This window comes from Phaethon aethereus (assembly GCF_964289735.1).
Source record: "Phaethon aethereus genome assembly, chromosome: 1".
NCBI classification, from domain to species: domain Eukaryota; kingdom Metazoa; phylum Chordata; class Aves; order Phaethontiformes; family Phaethontidae; genus Phaethon; species Phaethon aethereus.
In genome coordinates this window covers 203,671,862-203,699,191 of record NC_138575.1, presented here as the reverse complement: position 1 = coordinate 203,699,191, position 27,330 = coordinate 203,671,862, and the positions used below count along the sequence as shown (strand labels likewise).

The 27,330-nt window shown below is 39.8% G+C and overlaps 1 protein-coding gene across 1 annotated transcript; it reads left to right on the top strand.

Annotated features, from left to right (window-relative positions):
• Window positions 1-1,599: 1,599 nt before the first annotated feature.
• Window positions 1,600-25,673, top strand: ZC3H12C (zinc finger CCCH-type containing 12C; the record flags this gene model as incomplete). Its single annotated transcript, XM_081997003.1, has 6 exons — window positions 1,600-1,623; window positions 7,014-7,780; window positions 19,405-19,544; window positions 22,240-22,474; window positions 23,409-23,515; window positions 24,277-25,673. 6 exons carry the CDS (start codon window positions 1,600-1,602, stop codon window positions 25,671-25,673), a joined length of 2,670 nt encoding a protein of 889 aa, XP_081853129.1.
• Between the last annotated feature and the right edge of the window lie 1,657 nt (window positions 25,674-27,330).

Below are 27,330 nucleotides of genomic sequence, written 5' to 3'. Positions count from 1 at the left end.
CAGCTTAGTATCTGGGCACATGATAAATGTATCAGTATAACAGCATGATGGTATGTGATTTCATTTACTATGTTGAATCGCTTTAATATCCACCTAAAGCTTGGGAAATTACTGAAAACAGTTCTAACAAACCTATTCTCATTCTTTCCTTCTTTTAAATCACAGTAGGTGTTTCCCAGCAGATTGCCTGTCGTCCCAAGCAGAGGAGGAGAGCTGCCTCTAGTTCTTAGTATTGCTTTTAGTCATGTAATGATGAGGAAGTTCAGTAAATACACTTTTCTAGTAGTCATTCAGATGAACATTTGCAAATGTAGAACCTCCTCCTTCTCTGTGCTGAGCTGTCTTCACTGGAAGTAGCAGCAATGGCAGCTTTTTATTTGAAAGTCCACATTGCTCCCCTTTTTTTTATCAAGCATCAAACCTTGCTAGTGTTATATTGCTAAATATATGTGTTGCCAGGCTTGGTGGTATTGGAACTGTTGGATAGTGAGGGGAGGCGTGGACTGGAGCTCATGTTTCCATGTGGCTTACTTCAATAAAAATAAAAACAATAAAAAGCTGGATATGGCCTAGTTCCTGACTTTTGTTCAAATATTTCATCATTGCAAAGAGACAGGGAGATCTTGGCATCTAGAACAGATCTGTGAAATAAAAGGGAAAAGTTCTGTGGCAAACAAATATGAGTGACTCCAGAACAAAAGAGTGGTTCATAGTTCCTTTCTGTCAAGTGTCCTAATGCTTCAATGCCACTGCTTAAAAATATCCATTATTCCACATATTAATATTACGTGGTTTTAGTTTAATCAGTTTCACCTTCCATTGAAATTACCCACAAGTACTCTGTTAGAGTTGTGTGTAAATACCAGTTTATTACATTTATTGATTTATGTACAAAAGTGTCAGGAGATTCAGAAAGAGGTTTCTGAATATGTTTCAATGTTTAGTGTGTGCTCCTTTCATACCTCCTCGCACTTCGTACCAATACGATTAATTTTGCTAACAAGAAGAGGGGACTACAAATAGCTACCAATAGATTTATTTCTCTATAATATTTTTCCTTACAAATAACTTTTAGTTTCCGTAATAGAAGGGATTATATTCCTTAAGACTGATATATTTTAATAGGAACTCACAACTTTTACTACTTAAAAATAATTCCTTTCTTTGTTTCATGAATTAGAAACAATGAGGAGAAGCTGAAGTCTGCCCAAGCCAGGTGTTTCTTGTTGGCAGCCTGCTCCCTAATAACTCTGGCTCTCATACAGCAGCTGCCTGCTAGTCTCTTTTGTATGGCCTATTGTTGCTGCACACCCCTCGTTAATACACATGCTGCCCGGGGCAGACCCTGAGAATGACATCAACTTGCTTATCTTAGAAACCTCCGAACCTGATGCAGGGTGGGGAGGTTGCCTTGCATCTGCCTGGCCAACTAATTGTGAGCTCTGCGGGTCGTGATTGGCTCCGGGTCCGCTCAGTAATAGGTTAAGCAAAGACATCGCGGGTCCATCTGTTCGTCCATTCATTGTTCTGCTTGCTTGCCTGAAGTCTGCAGCTGAAATCGTGTTAAGGAGTTGCTTCTGGAACAGCTACAAGAAACCAATGTCTGTGTGTTTTCCAGCGAACGTAAGTATATGGGCTTCTCTCTGCAGAAATGGGACATTTCACCTTTCTGGTGTTTCAGCGTATGGGTTCGCATTTGGGCAACGTAGCTAGCGTGTGTGTCAGCTGAGATTTGCACACTTTGGGTGTTTCTTGGCAAAAGAGGAAAAGAAAAACAGTTATGTGTGAAGATTAAGTATATTAAAGAGCGGTGATCTCACACAGTGCATTCTGTTAAGGAACTTTCAAAAGCATTTGGTAACAGTGTATTTCCAAGAATTTGAAAATGGTAGGCAGTAGCAGTCAACAGAACAGATTCTCATCTAGCCCTCTGGGGAGTAGAGGAGGTTTCAACTTTGTTACAGGTATTTACCATTTTTTTGCGAAGAAGCTATTATTTACTTTACTTTGTGCCTTGTAGAAAAAGCTTTTAACTAAAAACAAATAAACAACTCTTCCATTATACCATACAATGGGTGAAATTTCCTGTGTTTGTGAAAATAGGAAGAGCTCCATTGTGGACTATCTGAGGGTACTGTAGTGCAAGATAGAGCATTAGGATGCTCTCAGGTGGGAACATGTTCCAGTCAAAGGTTTTGTGCTTTGAAACCTATTCGTAAGTGTGCCAAATCTAGCTTGGCTAATTTTATAAAGTTTCTAATCTATTTTGTTTTATATTTTGAGTTCAGATGCTAGGCTGAAGAACAAGCACTGTATACTCCACGAGCCTGTGTTCCAAGGATCCTGTAAAGAAAAAAACAAAACAAAGACCTTCATATATCAGTTGGGAGGGAAAGAGAGCATATAAAAGGGTTAAAAAGAGGTTTGCATTTCTACCACATGCCCTATTGTGTGAACATATGCATGAGTCTATTGAAAGTTTTCAGAAGATGGGCAGGCCACCAGTTGCTGGTCTCCTGCAGTTCCAGTAGACATCTGTTGCCCCAAAGCATTAACCAATCTGTTCAATGGGACATCCTTCCTTTGTTGGATAGAATGATGCAGACAACAGCACTCACTGAAATACAATGGTAATTAAATACATAGAAACTACAGCAGTAGCTATTTATTACATATTCATTATTTTATTTGCATTGTTGCAGTATCTTTATAATTTGGGTAACTGATACATTCATTATTTTTTCTTTTCTGATCAGCTCTGCACTTCTGTTTATGACAAGGAATGACAGTGTTCCAACAAACTGATTCCAGTATTTTCCATTTTGTGTTTAGAAGATTTAGAAAAAGTCTGCCTGTGTGAAAACATGCTGAACTATTTCATTGTAGAATGTATCTTCAGAAAGTTTTGACAGTCTTTCGAGAATACACAGTTTCTGTAATACTGTGCCATGTGACACACCATTTTACTCCCTGTAATTTTCCTCTGTGAACTAAATTTGCGTTAAGTTGCTTTTCTTATGCTCAGTTGTAAGTGGACAATATTCTGGATACACTTTAAAAGATTGGATGATCTACTTGCCTATATCCCTTTGAGAAATATTTCTGTTTTGTGTGAAGGTGAATTAATGGGCTGATTATTGTTAATGGTTAGTGGAAAATAGTGGTGACTCCAAAGAAATGGGAAAACATTACACTTCTACACTGTAGTAGCACAGTGCTCATCAGAAGTATTACTTGATAAATGCCTTTGACTCAGTAATACAGTACTTTAGGCCTTTAACAGTGAACCTAGTGTGAGATACTGTAGTTTTAAACAGGTTATAGTTTTAAAACTTATGTTGTCATAAGTATGTCCAAATTGGGAGTTACCCATTTTATTAATTTTTTCATAAATACAAAATCTGTTACTCAGCTGTGGTGAGCATAACCAAAAATTGAAGACTTTCTTGACAAGAATTTTTTGGCTGATTTTTGTTTGGCTCTCAGTTGAGTCAGAATTTGTAGCAGATATTTTTCTTAGCTATATTGCATTATTATCAGTAAGCATACTTTAAAATTATATGTGAGTAATGAGAGTTCCTTGTAAATAAAGAGTGCAAGGAGTTCTTATTTGATGTTACTCCTTGGATAAATGTGACCTTTTCTGGTTTTCATGAGCTTCATTGTCCTATATATAGGTACACTAGTGTTTATTTAGAATACAAATTCATTCAGATAGACTGGCTGGCATGTTGCTCTTCACTAACCAAATCAAGATAAAATAATCAATTCCAGCAGCGTTCGACAGCAACATCTGATTTTCATGGTTCTAATCAATGAATCTCATAAAGGACATCATGTTGGGAGCTCCAAAGTCTAGTGTTTCTACAAGGTGCTGCTGACCACAAATACGGTGTACAGAGTTCACAAATGTTGTGAAAATGCCTGAAAATAAATACAGTTTGCATGCAGGGTTTAGGCCAAATGCCAGGAATAGTGTACTGCTTATGCAAAACTAGCTTTGGATTTACAGTGTAAACATCATTTTAACTACACTTTTAAAGCAATAGTATGGTGACTGTACACTATCTGTGGCAAATTTTAAAGCTGCTGCTCTTATTACTCTAGTCTTTAAACAGATTCTGAAAAACAGAGTTCTGTGCGGAAGAAGCAATTATATATTGGAGCAAGATGGAGATTGACAGGAGACTTAAAGAAGATAGATGCGAGACTGATTATGAATATGTTCCCAACAATGGACAAAGCTCAGTTTACGGTCTTTTTTCATATGCAGTTGATGTGCAAATCATCTAAATTATGTTTCATATACTGCCTGATCTTCAGACACATTCACATGCCAGTGACTTCTTTGAATCCCACTGGAGGGTGTTACAATTGTAGTTGCTGTAAAGCACTTAAACTTCAAGGAAAAAGCGATTGGAGGATGACTTAAGTATTATTTTAACTACCACTAAAAAAAAAAATCCTCTTTCTGATCTATGCACTTCAAGCTTTGTTTACTCCATGCTGTTAATATGCAACCTCCTCCTCCCTTCCAAAAAAAAACCCCTCCCTCTACTTTTAGTTCAATACTAAAATGACATTTCACAGTACACGGATTTAGGCAGTGACCCATTATCTCCCTGTATTTTGCAGCGGTGGTACATGAGCCAGCTCAACTTTTCAGTCCAGCTTAAAAATGTTGCCCATTAACTAGACTTCCTCGAGTCAGAGCAGATTGTGGGGTTGGTGGAACAATGATGTCGGGGCTTCCAGATCGGTTTGGCAGCTGCATTGTTCTCCGAGGGGAAACCAGACGCACTTAAGTCCCGCTCTCTTTCATGGGCTTTTGTTCATACCAAATTATTCTTTTGCTGTGCTAGTATTCATGATGGTATGTTAAAGGAGCGCATCCTAGCAACTAAAGGCTGGTTGCTAAGCAGCCTCACTTCCAATAGGGGTTTGTTGTTTGAGATTTTTTTTTAATAATTTTTTCTTTGGTGTCAGTTCTGTGAAGGCCACAGTGTTTTTTTAACTGTATCCTTTTATTGGGATATTGTTGTGATTTGTTACTACTGCTGTGCTATCGAGTGCATTATGTTAGTTAATAAATCACTGTGTGAAAAGGTTCATTTCCTAAATTCTCATTATGTTTAATCTGTGGTGTTGCTTGAAATCCTAAAGCTTTGAGTGAAGAAAAAGTAATATTCCTTGATACACTGCTTGAGAGTATTACAGCCCTACTGCCTGCTAACAAGATCAGATCTAAATAAAACTTGCATTTTCTTCCCTGTTGGTCTTGTCTGGATTAAGGTGCTGGGGATGAAAATGATGATGCTAGATTGATTGATTGATTGACTGACTTACTTTAACTACAGATGCTTAGGTGAAGTCAGTTTTTGTGCCCCATAACCAAAAAGCTCCACCACAATGGTGATGTCTTGGCACACAACACATATAGAGTCTGCTTTTACTGAACCATGGATTGGATTTTTTGCTTGGTTCTTTCTAGTCTTAAGCCTGGATTAATTTCTCTTGTGTGCACTCTCAGATCTTTATCCCAAGAACAGGAAAGTACACCCTATTTTAAAAATAATTGGGTCGTTCTTAAATGCTAACCTGTAAGGGAATGGGAGAGTTAATGTATTTGCTGACAGAGATTTTGGATGTTCATGAGACGTACTTGTAATTGGTATTAGTATGGATCAAGAGATTCTGCTTGACATAATGTTTTTTCTCAGTATATCCTCCTTGATGAAATTTGTGTCTGTAATGTATCTGTCAAGTTCAAGTGAAGTCCTTTGCCTTTATATCTTGCTTTTATGTTCTGCCTTGCAAGATGGAAGTGTGAAAGAACTCTTTGTTTCATAGTCTTCTCTTAATGTAAATTATTCTTTTTCATGGTAACCTTGCAGTACAATTGGTCCATATGGTCCATTTTTATCTATGAGAAATAATTTATCTTTTACGTTTTTTATTGAAGCTGTTAGCAAAGATTCCTGTTTAAAAGAACAAAATAAGGGAAAGAGGTAGCAATCTGCCTTTAAATGTAGATTGTGGAAATAATCCTTGTGATGAAATGGGTAGCTAACTTCTGTATAACTACCATTATGCAAAATTCCTCCAGAAAAACTGATGTGGCAAGTGTATGAAGTCCAGAAAACTACAACTTTTCTTCTTCCACTCTTCCTACGTGACTTCTATCTATATATTTGATTCAGCAAAAGGCTTGCACAGCTCTAGTCCGAGAGTTGAAATCTGCTTTTAATTTTGTTGCCTTTTTGGCTTGATGCAAACAGTGCAAAGACTTCCATTGGCTTTATTGGCCATTAGATCAATCCATGTCTCTAAATGCTGTATGTATTAGTAATGCAGCACTCTGTTGAGAGCAGTTAGCCTTTCTTGAGTTAATTGTTGCTTTACAAGGGAATTCAGAAATAGTTTGAGTGTATTCAGTTGAACTGATAGTGTCTTTTAGGGCCAGCAAGTTTTTGTTTAATCGTGTTTTCTGTTACTAATTCATTTTACATGTTATGATGTCTTATTTGCCTAATAAGCCAGATAATCTAGTACTATACTAATTTCTTTGTATTCAACAGAGAGTTTAAGGTATTTAGTTTAAAAAGCTTTCCTAGTACTAATATTTTATAGCTGGCTTTTTTTTTTCATTGTTACAATACTGTCTTAAGCTAGAAGAAAGATCTCTGTTCTTTTAAATCGTGATGAGTTCTTTCTCTGTGTTAGAGTAGGTAAACTTCTAGTGTTTGGTTTCCTATTCTTTCATAAACCCATTTCAAGAAATGTTTAAGTAAAGACATTTGATACACTCAGAAAACAGATGATCAGTTGTTTATCTGCGTAGCCATGGATGTTCCTTAGGAAAAGTTTTCCACAAAAAAAAGTTTTCCATGTTTCAAAAAAAAAAAAGGTCATATTTCTCTGTTGGGAGAGAATAAGTGCAGTTCTGAAGAAGTAAGAACATACAAAACAACTATGATGTGTAACCAGTTGCAACATTTTTGTTCTCTCTTTAGGAATACGGAACACTTTATATTCAGGAATACAAGAAAAACAGCAAAGTGGAGTCAAGTACATGCAGCAGCTTCATGGGCTTGAAGGATCATCTGGGGCATGACTTAGGCCACCTTTATGTGGGGAGCACTGGCACACAAATAAATGCAATTGTACCTTGGTCAATGGCGGAGAAGCCAACGATGGATAAGGTGAATTCTAGGAAAGAAGATGTAGACAAGGAGGCATCTGAAGAGACTTCTGGAAGCTCCAGCTGTGACTCTGAAGAAAGCACAAATTCTGATAATGATTCAGAGAGACTGAATAATTCTGCATCAGAATCACATTTATTGCCTAAGACTCACCGACAGCTGTGCCGTTCTCCTTGCTTAGAGCCTCATATACTAAAAAGAAATGAAATCTTGCAAGACTTTAGGATAGAAGAGGCTCAGATAGTACCTAAGGAAGTCAAAAAGCCCCCTGATGTGGTGAAAGAATATCAAACCAAACTGGAGTTTGCACTTAAGTTGGGTTACTCTGAAGAGCAGGTTCAACTTGTACTAAATAAACTTGGTACTGATGCTTTAATAAATGATATTTTGGGAGAACTTGTCAAACTTGGGAATAAAACTGAGACTGATCAGACTGTAGCTAATACTAACACTAGTGTAATACGTGAAGCGTCTTCCATAGAGTCTCAGAGGTCAGAGTCTCCACTGCAGGAGGATGTGACAGAGGATGGTGACAACCTGAGGCCAATAGTTATTGATGGCAGCAATGTTGCAATGAGGTATGTGACCATGAAGCTTTTGCTTTTATGTTTAAATGGAAACAGAATGACCTTGTCCTGTTCAAGCACTGATGTTCAGTATAATTGCCTAAAACTGTGTGCATGTTTTCTCACAAGCATCTTTGTTGACCACAGAGCATGCCAGTCTTGTAATCAGCGTAGCAGTCTGTTAAGAGGTCAGTGGTAGCCATCAAATCTCTCCTTCCCACTGCCAGTCTAGTCCTTAATTAATTTTTGGTATACTTAATAAACCTTTTGTAGGCACCATTGCTATATGCACGTACATGCAGGAGGTTAAAGCAAATGTAAGATTACTTAAGATTATTAAAATAGTTATTTAGAACTAAGTGGCTTAAGGAGTACTTCTCCTTGGTAGGCTATTCTGTGATAAATGGTCTGTCTGTAAAATTGGTCTTTGTTATCAGGTTTGGAGTTAGGTTTTATTGCCATTAATTCCTGAGATTACTATGCTTTAGATTTTCACTTACATGGCCACAGATAACGTATTTACCTACAGCATTCACCCATCCTGACCCCAGTCATCTAGGTGCATAGCAAGGAACTTGTCTTGGGGAGGCGTTCATGTTTCTTTGGTGACTAGAGAGAGAAGAAAATGCAGAGAGATGTTTTTTGATGACTATATAAATGATTAAATAACAAATTGATTAGTAACTACTTGGGTAACTCATAAGGATTATCTGATTACTTGCACCATGGTTTAGAAGGTCGATTTTAGTCTGCTGATGACTTGATGTGGTTTTCACTTGCTTAGAAATAAGAGTTTGTGCATGACATTTCTGGGCTAAAGGCCCAGGTTTTTTTAGCTTCTAATCAAGTCAATTACCTTTAAACGAGGCTTTTTGAAATTAAATTTAAATACAGCTCTTATTTATGCCAATATGATAGGTTTTGTTTATTTAAGTAGATGTGTTAGCCTGTAAAGCAAGGATATTACTTCTTTGTAAATGGGGTATTCCTGTGACTTCTTTCTACCTGGTGTGTCATTCCTAATCTTTTTGTTCAACTTAAGCTGTAAAGGAAGTATGTCCAGTGGAACAAACACAATTCTGGTACTCAACCAAGAAGTTATCCAGAGACTTGTAAAGTGGCTTTGGATTGTATTTCACATAAATCCCAAACACTTGTGTAAGTGTTGGCTAGTTAGCACAGCTCAGACTTGGTGGGTGGACTTAGGTTCAACTTCTCCCACAAACTGCACTGAACACATTCCAGAAGTAGCTCCAGATCAGTCACTTTTCCTTAATGTTTATTCAGCTATTAGCTAAGTATTTAGGACTTGCTTTCCTATGCTCAATTTACTTTCTTGACCACCTACATAAAATGAGCCAAATATGAATGCGTGCTATGCATGGTACAGGACCTTAAAACAGATTAAACCTATTAATATAACAGTCTTTCTGTATCCAAGAATCGAATTAACAGGTCTTTACTTGTTTTCTACCAAATTTAATCACAGAATCATTCAGTTTGGAAGGGACCTCTGGAGATCTTCTAGTCCAATTCCCTGCAGAGAGCAGTGTCAATTCAAGGCCATGTCAAGTTGGGTTTTGAATGTCTCTGAGGATGGAGACTCCACATATTCTCTGGGCCGGTGTTTGAATGCCCTCGCTCTAAGAAAGTTTTCTTTTTTTATGTTTAAACAACATTTCTTGTATTCCAGTTTGTGCCCATTGCCTCTTATCCTGTCGCTGGACACCAGTGAGAAGTCATTGCTGTCCTCTTTATTCCCTCCCATCAGGTATTCATACACATAGATAAGATCTCTCCTGAGGGTTCTCTTCTCCATTCCCAGCTCTCAGCCTCTCCTCATATGACAGGTGCTCCAGGATTAACTTCGTTATCCTTCACTGGACACTCTCCAATATTGTCCATGTCTGTTTCATACTGGGGAGCCCAGAACTGAACCCAGCACTCCAGATATGTCTCACCAAGGCTGAGCAGAGAGGAAGGATCACCTCCCTTGACCTGCTGGCAACGCTTTTCCTAATACAGCCCAGGAGACTGTTGGCCTTTTCTGCTGCAAATGCACGTAGCTGGCTCATGGTCAACTTGGTGTTCACCAGAACCCCAAGGTCCTTCTCTTCAGAGTTGCTTCCTAGTTGGTTTGCCCCCAACCTGTACTGATGCCTGGTGTTAGTCCTCCCCAGGTGCAGAAGTGGTATTTCCCTGTGTTGAACTTGCTGAGGTACCTGTTGGCCCGTTTCTGTACGCTGCCAGGGTGCCTCTGAATGGCATTACACCCATCTGGTGTACTCCTCCCAGTTAGGCATCCTCTGCAAACTTGCTGAGGCTGCACTCTACCCCAGTAGGTCATTAACAAAGACGTTAAGCAAAGTTTGCCCAGTATCAATCCCTGGGGTACACCAGTACTGACTGCCCTCCAGCTGGATTTTATGCCACTAATCATAACCCTTTGAGTGCAGCATTTCAGCCACATTTCAGTCCACCTCTCTGTCCCCTTATCTTACCCATACTTAATTAGTTTGTCAGTGAGGATGTTATAAGAGACAGTGTTAAAAGCTTTGTTAAAGCCAAAATAAACACCATCTACTGCTGTCCTGATCCACTGAGCCAGTCATCTCACCATAGAAGGCTATGAGGTTTGTCAAGCTTATTTCCTCTTCATAAATCCATGTTCACTGTTCCAAATCACCTTCACCCAATCTACATAATTTGTTAGGAAAGGGTTTCCAGGAGGATTTGCTCCATTGCCTTTGCAGGGACTAAGGTGAGGCTGGCCAGCCTGTAGTTCCCTGAATTATCCTTCTTGCCTTCTTTGAAGATATTGGGGATATTTGTTCTCCTCTAAGTCCTTAGGAACATCCCAAATCACTACAACTTTTCAAAGATTACCAAGAGTGTCTGTGCAATATCATAAGCCAGCTCCCTTGAATGCATCCCATCAGGGCCTAGCAGCCTGGGAATGTCCCGTTTTGGTGTTTCCTAACCTCTACTGTGGGAAAGTCTTCCTTGCTCCAGACTTCCCACCCTGGTCTCAGGAGCCTGGGATTCCTGAAGGCCAGTAAAGACCAAAGCAAAAAATGCATCAAGTACCTTTACCTTTTCCATATAATTTGTCACTGGGTTCCCTTCCCCATTCAGCAGTAGGCTCACATTTTTTTCCCCATCTTCCTTTTGCAGCTGATACCTTTTTAAAGCCCTTCTTCTTGGCTTTCACATCCCTTCCCAGGTTCAACTCCAGGTGAGCTTCAGTTTTCCTAACCCTGTCCCTGAATGCTTGGGTATTGTTTTTATATTCCTCCTGCGTCACTTGTCCCTGCTTCCATCTCCAGTATTCTTTCTTTCTATATTAGAGTTTTGTCAGGAGCACCATGGTCGTCCATGCAGGCCTCCTGTCAACTTTGCCCAACTTCCTGCACATCAGGGTGCACCAATCTTTAGCTTGGTGAAGGTGGTCCTTGAAAATCAACGAGTTCTCCTGGGCCCGTCTTCTCTCCAGGGTCATATCGCATGAGATTCTCCTGAACAGGCCAAAGTCAGCTGTCCTGAAGTCGGGGGTTGTGATCCTGCTTTTTTCCTTGCTCTTTCTTCACGGGATCCTGAGTTCCACCACTCATGGTCCCTGCAGCCAAGGCTGCCCCTGACCTTCACATCTCTGACCAGTTCTTACTTGTTCATAAGTATGAGGTCCAGCAGGTTCCCTCATTGGGTCCTCAGCCACCCATGTTAAGAAGTTATCGTCAGCGCACTCCGGAAGCTTGCTGGATTGCTCATGACTTGCTGTGTTGGCCAGCCTTTTGCTCTGATTTTGGTCAGCCAGTTGGCAAAGATGCTTTTGTTACACTTGGTCAAGTGGATCCCATCTTTTGCTAGAAAACAGTCCTTGATTGTGAAAGCTGGTCCCATGTTTGTGAAAGATGACAGCAGCCATGCAGCCAGCTGTTTGCTGGCAGGATCTCTCCTTTCCCCTGTAAGAAAATAGGTAATAGTAAATAAGCACTTTAAAAGGAAAGATTTCAGCTTTCACATGTAAAAGAACAATGTTCAAAGCAGTGGGGGAGGTACAGGAATTCACCTGCAGTTCAGACAATCTTGTTCAAATTTCTGTATCTAAATGTCCAGAGTCCTGTTATGAGTAACTAACCTATAAACTGGCACAGTCTATTCTTTCCTTTCCTCTCCACTTTTCCAAGCTGTAGCCAACGAGCTCACTTTGGAGTTGATAACAGGAAATGGCCCTGTACCCTAAGCAAGGCTGTAGATATTTTTTCTAGTGATACTCTTGAGAGCTCTTTCTTATGTTCTCATAGAAATGGGTAGACTCTGATCTATATTCTTAACATGTATTAGGACAACATCAGAGTACTTGATGATACCATTTACTACTAGAATTACTCTAGATAAGAACTGCTAATTTTCTTTTAAGGGATGTATTTGATGATGGGGGAAGTTTTGTCAAGAAGGTTGGGGTGAGTGATGTCCAATAATACAAGCAGGATGAGACAGCTGTCCTCTTCTGGAAGGAACAGACACTGTATGCTGCCCTCTCTGTTGCATGACTAATTAAGAATGCAGTTTCAGAAAACATCGAATGAGTGACACAGAGTGACTTGCTTTCAGCCTTGCCTCTATCTTACTGCCAGGGATGCTCTCCTACCTGCATTTCATCTAGTGGCTGCAAATTGAATTGATTCAGCTTCCTAATTCAGGGGGGAAAAAATCAGAAAGGATTGTTTTTCCATTACCTGTAAATGAAACCTAGTGTTTTTGTGGTTGGGAGAACAGCTAGGTCTGACACAAGGGAGGAAGTATGTGCCTCATGATGTGACTGGATGTTCATATTTCTGTAACTGGTGGCATCTAGTCAACTGATGATGAGTAGATTTGTGAGTTCTTTTAGGGCAGTGCAGAACAAGGCTTGGGCCAGAATAGCTTACTCTGGCCAGCCAGAGCCAGCGTGTGTGCTGCTCTAGTCTGGTGACTACTACTGCTCCAGACAAGCTGCTTTAGCAAGCTGTAGTTAAAAAACAAACAAACAAACAAAACCCTCTGAATTTTTCTACCTTTTGCTAACGCTTGAAAAACTTTTATTATGGTTTGAGATGGCATTGCTTGCCATTTGTGCCTTAAACTGAAAATGGTTGACCAGATGCATCGTGTATTTCAAGTTTAAAGCTCTACATTGGCTAAAGAATATGAATTAGTTAAACTTCTAAAAACAGAGCAACCCCCCTCTGTCAACTGAATAGCAGAGAGGTGGCTTTTGCAGGCTATGACTCGAAGAATTGCTATTTAGTTTCTATGGGATGCTTCATATCTGGTCTTGTTCTTTCATTATTCTAGCTTTCATGGTGTTGACTTAATCCTTTTCCAGACGAGGAAAGATGACTACACGTTTAAGCCTAACACACACAAAGTCTTTTGTTAGAATGCTTTTGCAGATGAGCTTGATTTTAAGTTTACACACACACAGGCACACACAGAAAAATCAGACCTGAAACAGTAAATTAGATAATCCCCTAGAGCAGCCGTGGAGCTTAATAGACACTTCCCACAGCTGAGAGTGAGGCTGGATTCAGTCATGCCAGGACCCAGGATTCAGTCATGCCATACCTGAGCAGTGAGCTATGTTGGCTTTCCAGAGGACTCTGTAGCTCTAACCCTGCTTCATAAGGTGGGGTTTTTTTGCATGTAGATGATGATCCTGTAATGCAAAATCTTCATTTAGAACCTTAGTCCACGTGAGTAAGAAAGGCATTTGTCCACTGACATGAAAACCTTATTTAGTGTAAACTGCATGGCATAGATAATAGGTAACACACTTCAGTCAATAGTAGTTCAGTACCCCTGTGTGATGAGCTTTAAGCTACCCTAAATTTTCCCTTTACATAATTAAGGTAGGCAAAAGAAGGTAGCCTGACAGATGTGACAGACCCTAGTGACATCGAGGAGTAACGTTCAGCTGGAGAAAGTGCGAGACACCCGAAGGTGCCTAAACCGGAATTAGACAATTCTGTTGAGGCAACTGAGTCTTGTCCCCCTGCGTTACCCATGAGGCAGGTCATTTGGCTGTAGTGAAAAGTTTGCCAATACCCTGTCTACATGGAAGTTTTTCCACAACTGCAAATTACTCCCTGCAGTGTCAACTGAAGGATGATTTGATTTGTCTCATCTATGCCAGATGTAGTTGTCATTTGGCAATTTAACTGCATTTGTATTATAACAATCTAACTAACAATATAGCCGCATTAGCCTCTTCTCAGAGTGTGTGTTGCTGAGCTCGGTAAACGTGATGGTACCTTGATTTAGATGTTCATCTTTCAGTAGCACCAGCAGTCTAAGGCAGCATTTTCTTTGTAGTCTGACTTGTTTCTTAGGTTATTTTGAGAAGTCACTTTAAGGAATAGATAAAAATATTTTTCCAACAACTAATGATCATGTGGATAGCAGCTTGTCACTGTCAGCTTTGAGTATAACTTCTCTTTGCCTGTTTTGACCTCTGACTGCTGAGTGTGTGACTCTTGCTTGGTCAGACACCCGCGTGCGTGTCTGGCTGGTGACCGCGCTTGCTATACTCGGTAGAGTGCCCCGGCATTAGAAGCCCTACAGACGAAAGAAGTTTTTAGAGATGTTATAGCTTCCAAGGCTTTTTTTCCTTCAAAGACCTCAAAGCATTGGAGTAACTTGTTACGGGCTAATGGAAAAAAAAACAACAAACACTTGGGAACTGTTTCATCCATTTCATGTCAGCACCAAAATGTATATATAAAAAGGAATAAATGCAGGACTGATAGAAGGCCCAGGTTACTGATAAATGCTTTGGGACAAGTTATTACTCTGATTAGGAAATTAGTGGAGCTTAAGGGAAAAAAAAAAAGACATTTAAAAAAAGGAATGAGCCCGGTAACAAACCGAGGCTGCCAGGCTAATGTGTCACTAATCTGATAAAGGGTGGAAATTCTTATCTCTCTATGCTATGGACTGAACACTGTTTTCCTCCTATAACATGATGGAAGAAAATAGTTTGGTAACTCTCTAAATTTACGAGGCTGATCTGTGTTTTAGTTTTGTTGTTCCTGCTTTTAATCAATATGCTTTTATTTCATGGGAGGTATCTTGATGTGTTCAGATTTCAGTTGTATAAAAACCTGTCTATATATTACAACAGACATTACTGTAGACCTCAGCTCTAATGCCTCATGTCATCAGTGTGTATGTTTTTCAGCTTTCAAATTTTGAGAACTCTGTGTTGGTTTGAGTATTGGGTTAGAGCATGCTGGAAGTCTTGCAACTGTTCTAAGTAGTCAGTGTTTTAGGAGTATACCACAATTCGTTTCAAGCCTTAGTCACTTGAATATCTCAGCAGAGAAAATGAAATTGTTTTCACTGTATTTTGCCACTTGCTACTAACTCTTCTAGGCTTGAAAATGCATGATTGATTTTTTGCTCAGGAAGTGTTTTATTGCTCTTTTTTTCATTCTTTTTAAAAATAAAACTACAGCTATCAACAGGCCAAATATAAAAGTGGTGATAAAAAGAATCATTCATGCATGGTATGAAAGAGAAATAGATACTTCTTAAGGAAGATACTTCTTCCTTTGGATAGATTAAATATAGTCACTATATGGTCACTTACTACCTTCCTTCGAATAGATGAAACATAGTCAGTAAGCAGAAGCAAAGCAGAATATACCAATGTCTCACCCAGCTGTCATGCTGACTGCTCTGAGCTTTCACATGCTTGTAATAACTGGGAAGAGATTTTTAAAAGAAAGTTTCTTGGCAAAGAAGTACAACTAATCAGAATGAAAAAAGTCAGAGGAAGAAGCGTGATTTCAGTCTTTTCACCATATGATGTATTTTTAAAGCTGATAAAGCACAAAAATCACAAAAAGGAGAGCATCAAATCTGCATGACAACAAAACAGAAGAAAAGAACAAATTTTAATTGCACATCTTTTTCACAGACTTTCTCACTAATCATTCAAATTTCTTGGAATTTGTATCCACTCAGATACCAGCTTAGGCATGTGTCTGAAAAGGAGCAGAAAAAAATGTGAAGATTTATATGAGCTATACATCCACTTGCTCAGCAATGCAGAAAAACTAGTATGCATTGCAGTGCATTTCCCATTTCTTCATTTAATTTAGAGTTTAAGTATATTTAAAATTTATATTGTGGATGGAAGAATTTTAATGGTTCATATTAGGCAAGAGAAAACTAAGGAGTTGAACTGCCTGGTCTTCCGTCTGCCTTTAAAAGTGTGGCTTGAATTCCAACCCGATGGAAAGCAATAGGCAAGAACATCTATTTCTTTCAGAGAGGCCAAGATTTCCTTCCAGAAATGATTTCTCAGTCTTACGGGAAGAAACATACTGTAACTAAAACGCAGTCTAACAAAACGCTTGTTCGCTGTCAGGAGTGAAAAATGGTTTTATCCATTTGAAACCCTGGAGATTGTTTAGAGTAATAACAGTACAGTGATTTCCCTGGAATTTAGTAGCTGGAACAAGCTCTTCCTGACTGTTTTAAAATGGATTGCAATATGTTTATGGTTGCACATGACCTGCTGATGGCATGAACAGTTACTTCTTGTATCTCAGGCTTTGCAAAGGAGGCTTTATGGCTGCCCACCACATACTGAATGCACCCAAGCGTCCTGATTTTGTGTTGTCACTGAGAGATGTAATTAGACTTGCCATGGCTGGAAATCCCGTTGGTTATTTTTTCTATGCACGTGTGCATGTACATTTAAAATGTGACATATCTGCACGTGGTTTGGTTTTCCGTTCCTGAGAAGTTATGAAACACACAAAGATACTAGTTTTTCAGCCAAACAAGCACAAGAATAATTGTATAGTATAAAACAATGCCTAGAAAAAAAGTTGCTATCTGTTTTGCTATTACAGTGTTATTACAATATAAGAGTGTATTACATTATATTACTGTACAAAACAGGGAATGTATTACTGCAGAGGGCTATACCCATAGCTAAACAGGATATTAAGATACATAGATGTCTTGCTCCTGCCAGTATTCCTAGTATAGCCCTATAAGCAGAGAAGATGGACTTAAACTATCCTTGGAGTACCCTGTGCCAGCTAAAATCTACAAACTTTGATTATTATAGCTGGCAACAATTGCAATATCTTAATCTATGATTTTGTTTCCAGGTCCTGTCTCCAGCATCATTAGAAGACAAAGTAGTACAGTTCCTTGCTTAAATCCAGATAATAGTAGTGGGCTCTTTTTTACCCTTCTTCCCCCCTCCCCCTCTCTTTTTTTACTTTTGTTTGGGGCCTGTGACCTTCAACACAGCCTGTGCTCAAGATGATGCTTTGTGAGAGGTGTTAGCCATGACTCATTTTCTCTCGACACCTAGACACAGGTGAACGTGTATGCCATCTCCTTCACAGGCTTCTGGAATCTGAACATAGTTTCAAAATTTTTCTCACTTTTACTGTGTTACTTCGTCCATTGCACAATTACTCAAGCTCCTTCAAATTATCAAGGAACGGATGTCAGTGCTATGTTTTAGAAAGCTGGAACTAGTAGGTACTTTAAAATGGTCCTACTGAAAAAAAATAAATAACTTTTTGGTGGTTTTATTTACCTCAAAACATACCAGTAGGAGGAACTTGTAGGATCCCTGTGTCATCATATTGTCCCCTTCACAAATCACTCCATGGTGAAAGAATTGTCTTTTACCTTTCTGGAAAGCAGATTATGGCATACATTCTATACATGACAAGCCAGCCAAGTAGAAAGTAACAGCTTGCTGCCATGCCTCTGTGTTTCTTCTGCTACAGAGAGCTGTGGGGCTGGGAGAGCCCACAGAAAAGTTTTCCTGTGCATGGAGAACCCAGACTGGCCCCAGGGGAGCAGTCTGACTTGTTCTGCAAAGTGCCCGGTGAGGACATCCCAAAATCCATGGGCAGACTGTCCCTTTGATCAGTTAGAAAGCTTTTTCTAACATGTGCTTAACTGTTCCTTACGCTAGTTAAAGACTTCTCTGTCCTTACCCAGTCGGACTATGGTGGGTTGGCTGTGGCTTGCACCTGGGCACCCACCCAGCTGGGTGCTCACTCCCCTCACCAGCAGAACAGGAGAGAAGACAGGAGGAACAGGAGTAAGAAAACTCATGGGTCAAAATAATCAGAGGGCCATCACTCACCAAGTACTGTTGCATGCCGAACAGACTCAACTTGGAGAGTTTAGAATAGAATAGACTGTTTCAGTTGGAAGGTTAACATAGATGTTTTATTACTGATTCAGATAATGGCAAACAAAAAAGACAAACATTAAAATATTTAAGAGGAAAAAGGTCTATCTTCTCCTTTTCCCAGGCTCACTTCAGACACCTCTCCTCCCCCTTGTCATGGCTGCAGGTGACACTTCAGAGAGGCAGTGAATGGTGTCAGGGGTTGGGGTCAGGACATGGAGGTTTCTCTCTGCTGCTCCTTCTTCTTGTGCTTTTCCTCCTGTTCTCCACAAGCTGCAGTCCCTCTGGGGGTGCACCTGCTCCCCATGCAGCACCTCCTCCTCTGGCCTTGGTGTTCCCTCATTCCCTTCCCTCCTCCCTGCCTCCAGCTGGCTGGAGCCGGGCATGCCTGGCACAGGGCAGCCCCTGACGGCTTCTAACAGGGGCCACCCTGCAGCCCCCTGCTACCAAAACCTTTCCATGGACACCCAATGGTTGATTGCTGTCCTCTATTTTAATTATCTCCTATGTACTGAAGATTGTTTTGTTCCTCTACAGTCTGCCTTTTTTCTCCAGACTAACTAAATGCCCTCCCTTCAGCCTTTTCCCATAGGTCTCATTTCAGTTTCTTTTGGATTCTTTCCAGTTCCTTTGTGTCTTTTGTAATATGTCATGCCTAACACTGGATGTAGAATTTGGCTGAGGACTCATCTGCCTTTAGAAAATGACATAATTGTGTCTCTTGCCTTACCTCAGACAGTTATTGCACAACAGAAGCACATCTTTTGTTTTGCTTATGTCTGATCGGTTTCTGCTGAACTGTCTCTCCATGACTTTTTTAACACAGAATTAATTTCTCCTTCTGAATTGCAGTGCTAAGCAAGTTCTTAGTTTAGTCATGTTGATTTTGGACAGTCAGTTTGACATTCACTCTGTCCTGCAGAGTGCCTGCTACCTCCTTGGGCTTGGAGTCCTTCTCCTCCCTCTTTCCCTGTTCAGATAGGGCGTCACAGAGTCCCTGCAGTGGGGATCTGCTGTCTCTTCCCCTGCTACCATGCACACCGGTGCTCCATACTCATCTGCTGGCATTTCCTAAACACATTGCACACTCTCACGTTGGTATTTCAGGCCTCCTGCATCAAGTCTCCATCGTGCCTGTTATGCCCTGTACTTCTGGTTGGGCTATGAGGATTTTTAACACACTTATGTTTTTCCTTACTTGTCAAATCTGTGTACAGATGCTAAAAATGTTTGGCAGATCTCCCACACCATTTTGCAAGTGATGGAAATGTTTGGGCAAGGCTCAGACTGACTCCCAGCTGCCTTTAGAAACCACGGTGCAAGTGAAGAGCATGGATTTGAGGTCCGAGTTCTGCTGTGCTCCATTTACAGTCATAGAAAAGCGAAGTCATATAATAAGGAATTTTAATGTGTGTTTCAGCCACGGGAACAAAGAAGTATTTTCTTGTCGAGGAATCAAACTGGCGGTAGACTGGTTTTTGGAGAGAGGCCACAAGGATGTTACAGTGTTTGTGCCAGCATGGAGGAAAGAGCAGTCAAGACCTGATGCTCTTATCACAGGTAAGCTCTGATCCACCTTTGCTGGTTTGTTTGATGCTTTGCATGGCATGAGTGCTACTGGTTAAATGAACAAATCTTTAGAAATGAAAGACTATAATAGAAAGTATCTTTGGTGTAGTAACTTCATTGCAGTCTTCAGGAAGGAAAAAGACAAAGCAATGCCCCCTCCGAGTCCTCCTTTTCTGATCACCTGGCATATTTTCCATTAACATTGCTATTTATTTCTTGAAGAATGTAATTGCTATTTTTTTAAATCTGTAATGCCCATGTAGCATTGGCTGTGAAGAGATTTTAAGTTAATGACTCACTGGGTGATCTTGCTTGTGGTGAGCAGATTCTGCCAGGCTGACCTGTCTGCTGGTCACCTGGGGTGAGTCACTGCCCGGGTTACAGGAATTATTCTGACAGAAAGGGAGCGATTCCCCTTTTCATCATCTGTATTAACAAGTGAGATAGCTTTTGAAAAAATCTTAATTTTGCACCTCTTTATCATTGAAGGAGAGGAATTTGAGGGTTAAAAAAAACCCACTAGAATTTAGGCGGGAGGGGAGATTGGGGTTTTTTGTTTGTTTTTTTTAAACATGGCTACCTGTAAAGGCAGGAAACTTTTAAGAGTAGTAGCTGTGCCTTCTAAAAGAATATGGAAGCATGTTTTGAATACCACATGCATTTCCAAATATCTGGAAAGATCTTCACAACACTTCATTTCATTTGCATGATTACTACTAGAACGTACCAAGTTAATGCAAGAAAACATTTGGAAAGCTTGTTGTTCTCCCGTCGTCACAGGCAGTGTGGAGCCTTTCTCTTGATGCCTTTCTCTATAACTAGTGTTTGAGGTATGAGAAGTGCATTGGCTAAGTAATAAATATTTGGCTGTTTAGAAATAAATTGTGACATCTGCTAGAACTATAGATAGGGCTAGAAGCCCCAAAAGGAGTGTCAAGAAAGTAGCAAGACTTAGAATTGACCAGTTGTCTAGCAATGAAAAATCAGTTTTGCTTGTGAAATCATGGACCCTGAAAATGGGACGAAGATCCAAGAAGGTTATCGTATCTTCTGTAAAACAAACGTTCTTCAGTTTTCTTACCAGGATGCAGGGAGCCTGTTTGCTACCAGTCTAGTGGAATACATTGTGCATATCTCCATTTCCAGAGATATGCACCTGAATTTTGAAAAAGTCTTGGATGACTAGCATGAAGATAGTTCTACATTGTTAGTACTTTTGAGAAGCTTCTTGGATTAAACAACAGCTGCATCTTTCTTATTATTACCTGCCAGTCATCACATGGCACATTTTTTTATTCTTTCTTAGTGAGAGAAAAAAATCGCTTTCCATCACACTCTTATTCATCATTTACCACATGGTGGGGCAGGGGGTAAATATGAAAAGGTTGGATTTAATTTAAAATCTTGTGCTTTTTCTACTAAGCAGATAAATGCATCAAATATATTGCTTATATGTAATATTAATGCTGTATTTCTTCTTGTTGGAGTCTTTTTTTTTTTTTCCTAGATGGAACATGTTCCCTGTCAAGTTTCTTGGGCTACAAAACAGTTGAGTTATTTGAGATCTAAACCATTATTAACAGCCGTGACTTATATTCAGCATCTTCTGCCGTTTTAGATGTTGCCTAGCTTTTTGTTTACTTTTCTTTCATAGCTTGTCTGCTCTTGACGAGAGTGGTAGCTAGAATGGACACAAGGGGTATGTGCTTCCGTGCTAGGTGCATTGGCGCTACGTCCAGAATCTTAGTTCAGACCGATGTCAATAGGCCATCTTTCAAAGCTCCTTGGGATCTCCAAGTCCCACACTGAGAAAGAGAAAATGCTTTTGGATAGGTGATTGATGGACTGTGTAGGACAAGAAGGAATTAGATAAAATGTTAAACACACTTATTTAGCAGGATTAAAGAGAAATCTGTTTGGATTTGCTAAGACTTTAGGTATAAAACTGTAAAACCTTCAAGGAAAGATATGTTCTGAACTATTGCTGGAGGTATAACAAAACAAACAAAAAAATCCCACATTTGCTCCTGGTTACAAGATGACGTTAGGGGGATGCTGTTAATGTTTGTGAAGAGCCCAAGTGTTTGTACAGAATGTGGGTTTTCTAGTCCTTGTGGGTACTAGTAGTAACCCCTTCTCTTGATGGGCAGAAACTTCTATGAGGCAATCCTATTAATGTGGGCTACTGGCATTGTTTCAAAATCTGTTTCTTACTGGGTACCACAGAAAGGGTCTGTCTTCACCAAGGAGCTCAGTTATGAGAAACCCTTGGCTGTACTTGAGGGTAGCCCTCCTATTCACTGAAACATTCAGTAAGATTTAAGATTTTCCTTTTTCCCCTTCCTCAACCAGAGGGGTTTTTCACTGGTATTTTGATAATTAGTGTTTCTTTTAACCACAGCAACATGAACGAGGTCCCCTGTGTTGATCTTAGAGAAGTTGGATGGAGCAGGAGGTTTCGATTTGTTTTGTGTTTTGGGTTTTTTTTAAGGTATTGCCAGTTGACTGCTGACTATAACTTCAAATACCATATATCAGACACCTTCTGCTGGACTATAGCCATTTCAGACATGTTTAGTCCTAAATGCTTGGATTTTGTTCGTCAAATCTAATGTCTTTGGAGACTAAACATACATTTTTCTTTCCTTTCCTTTTTGTTTTAATTTTTGATTTTCATTCCTTGTAGATCAAGAAATCTTGCGTAAATTAGAAAAGGAGAAGATTCTTGTGTTCACACCATCCCGCCGAGTGCAAGGGAGAAGGGTGGTATGCTACGATGACCGATTTATAGTGAAGTTGGCCTTTGAGTCAGATGGCATCATTGTTTCTAATGATAACTACAGGGATCTAGCTAATGAAAAACCTGAATGGAAGAAGTTCATAGATGAACGCTTGCTGATGTATTCATTTGTTAATGACAAGTAAGTAATTCTGTCTTTATATGTGCCACTAAAATAATTGAGGAAAGGACAGTTTGAAGATGTGCATGAATTTCTTATCTTATTCCCAAATCATTAGGTACATGTAGGAAAACGGGAGGAATAGTCAATCATAGATTTGGCCTTCCAGTTAAAAGTACTCCAACTCTTGGTTTTTGCTAGAGCTTTTTTATAACAGTATCTTTATATCTTTTAATGCTATTTTTTGCTCTTTTGGTGTATGCCAATGTATATGCTATATTTGGTGTATACTATGGTATAGTATTCTAATTCTCTTGACATACTGAGCCAGCATTTTTGAGTGCCTGTGCCATTTTGAGTGCCTGTGCCACTCCTAAATCCTAGAGTCATAGAAAAACCCATCTTGGAATGAACCTCAGGAGTTCTCTAGTTCAACTGTCTGTTTAGATCCATTTGTGGTATCTTCATACCCTGGCATACAGATCAACTGCAGTTATTACTGGTGGCTTGTTGTAGTGGGAGGGACTCAGTAGTCTGCCAAGCAGACACTTGTATTTGAGTGCCTAAACACTGATGCAAGAGTCCTAGACAATCATCACAGTTCTGCAAAGTTAGTTGTGTTTCAAGAGATTGCTGCCCTTATTTTGATTTAAGAAGAATGGGTTGTGTGCAGCCCTGTTTTGCCGCAGAGCAAGTCAGCTGAGCTAGGCCAAAGGTGTCTGAAGCAGACTAGGGGTGTCCACGTAAGGCTATTTCTATGACTCAGTGACTATCTCTCAGGCAGTACCTGCAGCAGAAAGGGGGCCTTTCAAAACAGTTGTCAAAGTACGCAGCCTTAAAAATGTTGACATGGCAGGTTATGGTGTAGGACAGAGTCATGAGGTTCTTCGTCATTGCATGAGGAATATGAAAAGGCTTTTTTGCTTCTATAATACTTTTTTTTTTTTCTTAATAGATTTATGCCTCCTGATGATCCTCTTGGCCGCCATGGTCCAAGTCTGGACAATTTTCTTAGGAAGAAGCCTATTGTGCCAGAGCATAAGAAGCAACCATGTCCATATGGTAATTTGATTTAACTCGTCAGTTTTCTCTACCGCTGGGATTGGGGACCAAGCTCCTGCTTTATTTTAACACTACCAAGATTAAAAGCTTTTAAACAGAGGTTTTTACATCGTTGTCTTAGCCTGAGAATAGTTGAAATGCTGAGCTGATGGTGGAAACTGAGGTGATTTTTTTCATGTGCTAGTTAGAGAACATTTCTATCTACTAGTTGAACTAAAGGAGCAACTTTATTAATCATTGGTAGGAATAGAACCAAAACATCACCTAAATTCTGCAAGCTCCAGAAAGCCCTTTTCTTAGATTTGGTCATAAGACATCTAAGTTTTCTTCCAGCAAATTGACTGAGCTCTCTGAAGTTTAGCTGCTGAGCATCCCTACAGGCACACCACCATTTTAACTGAGCAGAAACTCGGTGGTCTTATGACTCTGTGGGACTTTCCTATTAAGTTTTCTGCCTATGTATCTCCTTGCCCCAATACAGCAGGTTTGTACAGACACACTGACAGTGTCATGTTCAGCTGGAGATGTGGCTGGTAGTGTTGGTCTGCATTCCTAGAGCACTAGCTGCAGCACACAACCACTGCCTCTTTTTTTCCCACAATACAGGTGAGGAGATCTTCGATCTCACGCTGTGTTGCACAAAACCATTTGCAAGATCTTTCAAATCATCAGTAAATCTTTAAATGAGGGACATTTCCATTGTTTGATAATCAATAGATTTTGGTTCAAGTTTTCGTATCTGATTATGCTTGTATTAATAGGCAAGAAATGTACCTATGGACACAAATGCAAATACTATCATCCAGAAAGAGGAAATCAGCCTCAGCGATCTGTAGCTGATGAACTTCGTGCCATGTCTAGAAGCACAGCTGCCAAAACTACAAGTGAAGGAGGACTGGTAAAAAGCAATAGCGTTCCCTGTAGCACTAAAAATGATGGCACTTCTGAGCTGAAGCGTGCTGCTCCAAAGAGGCAATCAGATCCTAGTATAAGAACTCAAGTCTATCAAGACTTGGAGGAAAAGCTTCCCACCAAAAACAAGTTGGAAACCAGGTCTGTACCTTCTTTAGTTAGTATACCAAGTTCCTCTGCTGCAAAACCCCAAAGTACTGCACCTTTAACTAACGGCCTTCCATCCGGAGTTCACTTTCCACCTCAGGATCAAAGACCACAGGGACAATATCCTACAGTGATGATGGCAACCAAAAATCACGGAACACCAATGCCTTATGACCAGTATCCAAAATGTGAGTCTCCTGTGGATGTAGGGTATTACTCTATGCTGAGTGCATATTCAAATCTAAGTATGTCTGGTCCACGTAGTCCCGAAAGGCGCTTCTCCTTGGACACAGATTATAGGATAAGCTCTGTAGCCTCTGACTGCAGCAGTGAAGGGAGCATTAGCTGTGGCAGTAGTGATTCCTACGTGGGTTACAGTGATCGCTCTTACATGAGTTCGCCTGACCCACAGCTAGAAGAAAACTTGAAGTGCCAACATATGCACCCTCATGGCCGCCTTAACACTCAGCCCTTCCTACAGAGCTACCACGAGCCTCTCACACGAGTGCAAAGCTATAGTCACGAAGAACCAAAGCATCACCACAAACCTCCAATTCCATACATGGCTGTGCATCTACAGCATCCAACAGTCGGTGCTCGTTCCAGTTGTCCGAACGACTACTCGACATCTCAGAGTTCATCACATTCAAAGACCATGCATCTGGGGAGAGCCCTTGTGTCCACGAGAATAGACAGCATTTCAGACTCACATTTATATGATAATTCTCCATTAAGACACAGAAAGCCTTATTCTGGCCAGGATGGGCTTGGAAGTTGGGATCGGCAGAGTTACGGCATGGATGCATATGGCTATCGCCAGACCTACTCCTTGCCAAGTAACCCTACACAGCCGTGTTACGAGCAGTTTGCCTTCCAAAGCTTACCTGAACAGCAGGACCAGACTTGGCGCGTACCTTACTGTGGAATCCCTCAAGACCCTCCAAGGCACCAAGACACCCGGGAGAAGGTTTACATAAATCTCTGCAACATCTTCCCCCCTGATCTTGTGAGGATTGTTATGAAGAAGAACCCTCACGTGACGGACGCTCAGCAGCTCGCTGCAGCCATCTTAGTGGAAAAATCTCAGCTAGGTTATTGAGAGATGATGCATCTTTGTGGTGTCTAGTAGTTTTCAGCTCAGCTCTGATGCTGAGGGAGGTTTGCTACAATAGCATTTGGGATCTCCTTCTCAGCAAGGAGGTTATATAGTAATCCGTTTATGTGAAATACTGTATCATGGAGTCTGTATGTATAGCCCCATGCATCGGAAGTACCAGATATGTTTTGTGTTCTAGTTTGAAAAATTTTAAATGGCTATTTTCACAGCTGGAGAATGTTCCAGTTTAAATTAATATATATATATGTATTAAAAAAAAATCTGTGGTCTCTGGTTATAATCTTTGGTGCATCAGGGGTTTATATGCAGCACTTTCTATCCTTGTTATATGTTGTTAGGATATTTGTTTTCGTTTTTTAACTTGCTGGATGTTTGTCCTTGGGCTGTGTGGTATTAAAATGACCTGCAGAAGGAGGATTTTGCTACTTCTGGCAAGCAATTTTCAAGTCAAGTTTTTGAACTTTTTACAACACCATAAGTATGTATGTATGGTTGGTTGGTTTTGTGAGCTTTTTTCTGCTATAATCATCTATTTATAGGAAACAAAGATTTACTACAGCACTGACTTCATTTTTTTAAACAAATAATTAAGTTACCAGTTAACGGTGAAATGGGTAACAATATATTAGTAATTTATAGTATGGCACTTTCCATTGCTTTGTTTTGTTTTAAATAGTTACAGATTTTGTTGATGCAGTCAATTAGTAAGATCAGATGCAATCAGAGGAGGAAAAAAAATTCTTTTTTAAATTAATTTATGGATAAGGTAAAAGCCTTATTGCCTGATTTTGAAAGATGCTGAGAACTTGCAGCACCCTTTGAACCTAGCAGAAACTGCAAATGCTCAGAACCTCCCCAAACTGGGCCACTCTGTTTCAGTTCCCGTGTGTTGTTACCCGGCTCTTTGTTTTTCTGGTCAATAGAAAGGGGTTTGAAATCATAGGGCCCTGTTTAGTTGTTTTATGTGTTTTTTAGTTTGTATTGGTGCACAAGTGTACTGGATAAAATACGCTTTTCATAAAATATTTACCTGTTTTTAAATGAATTTAATTATCTCAATGCAAGTTTTGTATTTAAGATACTGTTTGATTTTTCTTGCTATTTATCAAGGCTGGCCTGAAAAGGTTTTGTGTGTTGAGGATATGCAACATTTATTAACTGCACTATGGTAATGATATTGTAGCTCAAAATAATAACTTAATTTTTTTTTTTTTTTTTTCTGTTTTGGTTGGGGAGGGGAGGGTTGTAGGGAGAGAAGATACCGTATGCGTTCCTGAAGTTAGTTTTTGGCCTGTTGCATCATGTAGGCCTGATTCTTGCCACAAATAGTGTAGTTCTAGAAACAGACCAACCAAGTCTGTTTTAGTATTAGTAAGGGATATTTCTGGTTTTAAGTCATGGGTTTTACTAGCACCTCATAAGCTTTTATATATATATATATATATATATATAAAAAATAGAAATAGATTTTGCAATTGATGTCAGATGTACTTACGTGGCATAGTCAGTTGCCAACAGTTTTAGGTTTCCATCCATTGTAACAATGTTCAGTGTTAAAAAAAAATCACTAGTTTACACTATTACTGCTGATCATTTTGGTACACTTGCTGGAATTTAAAGTAAGGCCCTGAAGAACCAG